General features: G+C 55.4%; 1 protein-coding gene across 1 annotated transcript; it reads left to right on the top strand.

Moving 5' to 3' along the window:
• The first annotated feature begins 288 nt into the window (after positions 1-288).
• LOC145937939 (uncharacterized) lies at positions 289-1302 on the top strand. Its single transcript, XM_083041286.1, has one exon. The coding sequence runs from the start codon at positions 289-291 to the stop codon at positions 1300-1302; it is 1014 nt and encodes a 337-aa protein (XP_082897412.1).
• Positions 1303-3443: the final 2141 nt, after the last annotated feature.

Genomic DNA, 3443 nt, shown 5'->3' with positions numbered 1-3443 from the left:
CTTTACTCCTTGGAAGATCCAGGTCTCGGCTCTGCTGCTGAAACGGGAATATTCGAGCTGTGAGCGCCTGTCGGTCGCAGTGCCAGGATCTAGGAAGACCGCACCAGCACCGCCTTGGAAGTGAGAGATGCGTACCTCCAACAGAGGGGAAGATAAGCAGAGGAATGCCACAAGGTGGAAAGCAACAAGGCAAGAGTTCGCCTAAGGCGTCCTCAGAGGCGAGAAAAGAGAATCTGGTGTGCAGTCCAGCGCCAAATAAAGAGTCAAAAGGAAGAGCAGAAGGGAAGAATGAAGCGACGACGGAGGAAGTCGAGATGGAGATACAGATCAACGCATGAGATACATATTCAGACAAACCTAAACCACTGTCGAAGGGCACAAGATCTAGTCCTCCAGAGTGCGGCAGAATGGGGAGCGGGCCTGATAGTCGCCGCCGAGCCCTATAGAATACCACAGAAACACTCGGATTGGATAGGCGACAGCCTGGGACAGGTGGCCATCATCCGCGTGGGAGGAACAAGCTCACCGACAAGCCAAATGCTGAAACAAGGAGAAGGATGCGTGCTAATATCCTGGGGGGAATTCCATATAATAGGCTGTTATATCTCCCCCAATTGTAGCATCGAGCAGTACGAAGAGTACATTGGGAAGCTGGAACGCATGGCTAGAATGTGTCTCCATAAGAAGTTGATAGTACTGGGGGACTTCAACGCAAAGTCGGCAGCATGGGGCTCCCCTAGGACTGATGCTAGAGGAGAACTGCTGGAGGACTGGGCTGCCACAACAGGACTGAGGGTAGTTAACAGGGGCAATGAGTACACCTGCGTGCGGCATAATGGTGGCTCTATCGTGGATATAACGCTGGCCACCGCGACAGCACTGAAAAAGATCGCAGGCTGGAGGGTTGAAAGGGAGGAGGAGACGCTCTCCGATCATAGATACATCCGTATCGAGATCTCCTCCTCCGCTTCTGGAGGTGCAAAGGGAGAAGGAAGCTTCCCGAGGTGGGCCCTTAAGCTTCTGGACGAAGAACAATTCAAGGCAGCAATTATAACAGCAATATGGACACCCACAAACAACACGAGAGCGGGGGAAAAGGCGGAATGGCTCGAGAAAGTTATGAGAAGTGCCTGTGATGCATCCATGCCGCGAGTGGGGAAACCCCCCCCCCCAGAAGAAGAGTATACTGGTGGTCCAGCGAACTTGGGGCACAAAGAAAGGAGTGCGTGGCCGCACGTAGGCACCTTACCAGGGCTCGAAGGCGAAGACAGGGTGGCTCACCGAGGGATGAGGAAGAACTAAAGAATATCCTCCAGGAAGCCCGGAAGATATTACGGCAAGGGATCCAGGTGGCCAAGGCTAACGCATGGGAAGAACTGCTGACATCCCTCAACGAAAATCCATGGGGAAGGCCATACAAGATGGTGCTTGGCTACAGGCAGCGAACCAATAACACAGACACTTGACGAGGAGGACCTGAATCGGATATTGGACGGGTTATTCCCACCCGCTGAGGGAAACCAGAGCACGCCCCATAGGACACTCGATAGGGGCTGGCAACCAAAAGATAAGATCACGGTAGAAGAAATAAGGTGGGCGGTGAAGAGGATGGTCGCCAGACGGGCGGCCCCGGGACCAGATGGAGTTCCCGGCAAACCCTGGTCACTAGCCTGCGAGGTGATGGAAAATGAGCTGAGAGAGCTCTTTGACCAGTGCCTGAAGGATGGCGTCTTCCCGAAGAACTGGAAGAGGGCCAAATTGGTGCTGCTCAGGAAAGAGGGGAAAGCAGAGAAAACTCCATCCGCCTACAGGCCGATCTGCTTATTGGGAGAGGTTAGTAAGATATTCGAGAGGATAATTGTCCGCCGAATACAAGGACACTTAAATATGGGAGGGCGCGGACTCTCCGAATCGCAATACGGTTTCAGGGAAGGACGCTCGACGATAAACGCCAAACGAGTAAGAACAATAGCGGAAGAGACAACGAGGAGGGGAGGGATAGTGTTGGCTGTGTCGTTAGATATTAGCAACGCGTTCAACTCCCTCCCATGGGACTGCATAAGGAGAGCACTAGAATACTTTCAGCTGCCGGGGTACTTGCAAAGAGTTATACACGCATATCTCGCGGATAGATGGGTAGAGTTCCCAACACAGGGGGGCGGCATCGGACGTAGAGAAATAGATAGGGGGGTTCCGCAGGGTTCGGTCCTTGGGCCGACTCTGTGGAATATCGCGTATGATGTGGCGCTCAGGGCTGCCCTTCCGACGGGCCTGGGCGTCACATGCTACGCGGATGACACCCTCTTAACCGTAAGAGGGGAGGAATGGGTGGAGACACGCATAAGGGCGGAAGTAGGGCTCGCGCTTGTAATTAGAAGGATAGAGTCCCTGGGGTTAAGGGTGGCATATAGCAAAACGGAGGCCATATGGTTTTACCGGGGCCGGAGGAGACCGCCGCCTCTCCAACTTAAGGTGGGCCGCGGGCTGGTCGATGTGGGGTCTCAGATGAAATATCTGGGGCTCATACTGGACAGCTCGTGGAAATTCGAGGCACACTTTGGCCAACTGGCGCTCAGGGTCGGTAGAGTGGCTGCGGCGCTAAGCCGACTGCTCCCTAATCTCGGTGGCCCGGGGAGAAGGATTAGGCGACTGTTCCAGGGAGTGGTGGGATCGGTTATCCTATACGGGGCCCCGATATGGGCGAATGACCTTGCCCGATCGCGACGCGCTGTAGCGCTGCTACGGAGGATGGCCGGCAGAATGGCGATAAGGACAATAAGGGGGTATCGGACTATATCATTTGAGGCGGCGGGGGTGCTGGCCGGGACGCCGCCGTACGAGATGGTTGCAATGTCATATGCTCAAATGTATGACGAACGCGTAAGACTAAGGGAGACCGGACTACAACTCACAAAACGGGGCGTAGAGCTATTGAGACTTCGATTACAAAGAGAAACGGTCGTTAGATGGGGGGAAAACCTGCGAAAGGCCAGAGCGGATGGCCGGGGTATTGTGGAGGCTATCCGTCCGGTCCTGTATGAATGGATAGACAGAGGGGGTGGCGAACTCTCCTTTCGGGCGACACAGGTGCTCTCCGGGCATGGGTGCTTCGGAGAGTACCTGTGCCGAATCGGAAGGGAGGAGGAGGCGCGATGCCACCATTGCGGCGCGGCGCGCGACACGGCACAACACACACTTGCAGAGTGTGCTGCATGGGCGGAAGAGCGCGTGAAAATGGCGGACGCGATCGGTGGGGACCTCTCTCTACCAGCCGTGGTGCGGGAGATGGTTCGCGATCGTAAGGGATGGGATGCGGTACTTGTATACTGCGAGAGGGTACTCTCCCGCAAGGAGGAGGCGGAGAGAGCGAGGGAGGAGGAAAGAGACGAAGGGGGAGGAAGAAGAAAGAGAAGGCGGGGCGGCAGGGGGTCACGGTAAACCCT

This window comes from Prenolepis imparis, unplaced genomic scaffold (genome assembly GCF_030444845.1).
Source record: "Prenolepis imparis isolate NDT839.2.m4 unplaced genomic scaffold, iyPreImpa1.0 SCAF_6, whole genome shotgun sequence".
NCBI classification, from domain to species: Eukaryota; Metazoa; Arthropoda; class Insecta; order Hymenoptera; family Formicidae; genus Prenolepis; species Prenolepis imparis.
This window is presented reverse-complemented; position numbering and strand designations above follow the sequence as displayed.

Coding starts and splice junctions, on each gene's coding strand:
- LOC145937939 (XM_083041286.1), top strand. CDS start 289: ATGAAGCGACGACGGAGGAAGTCGAGATGGAGATACAGATCAACGCAT.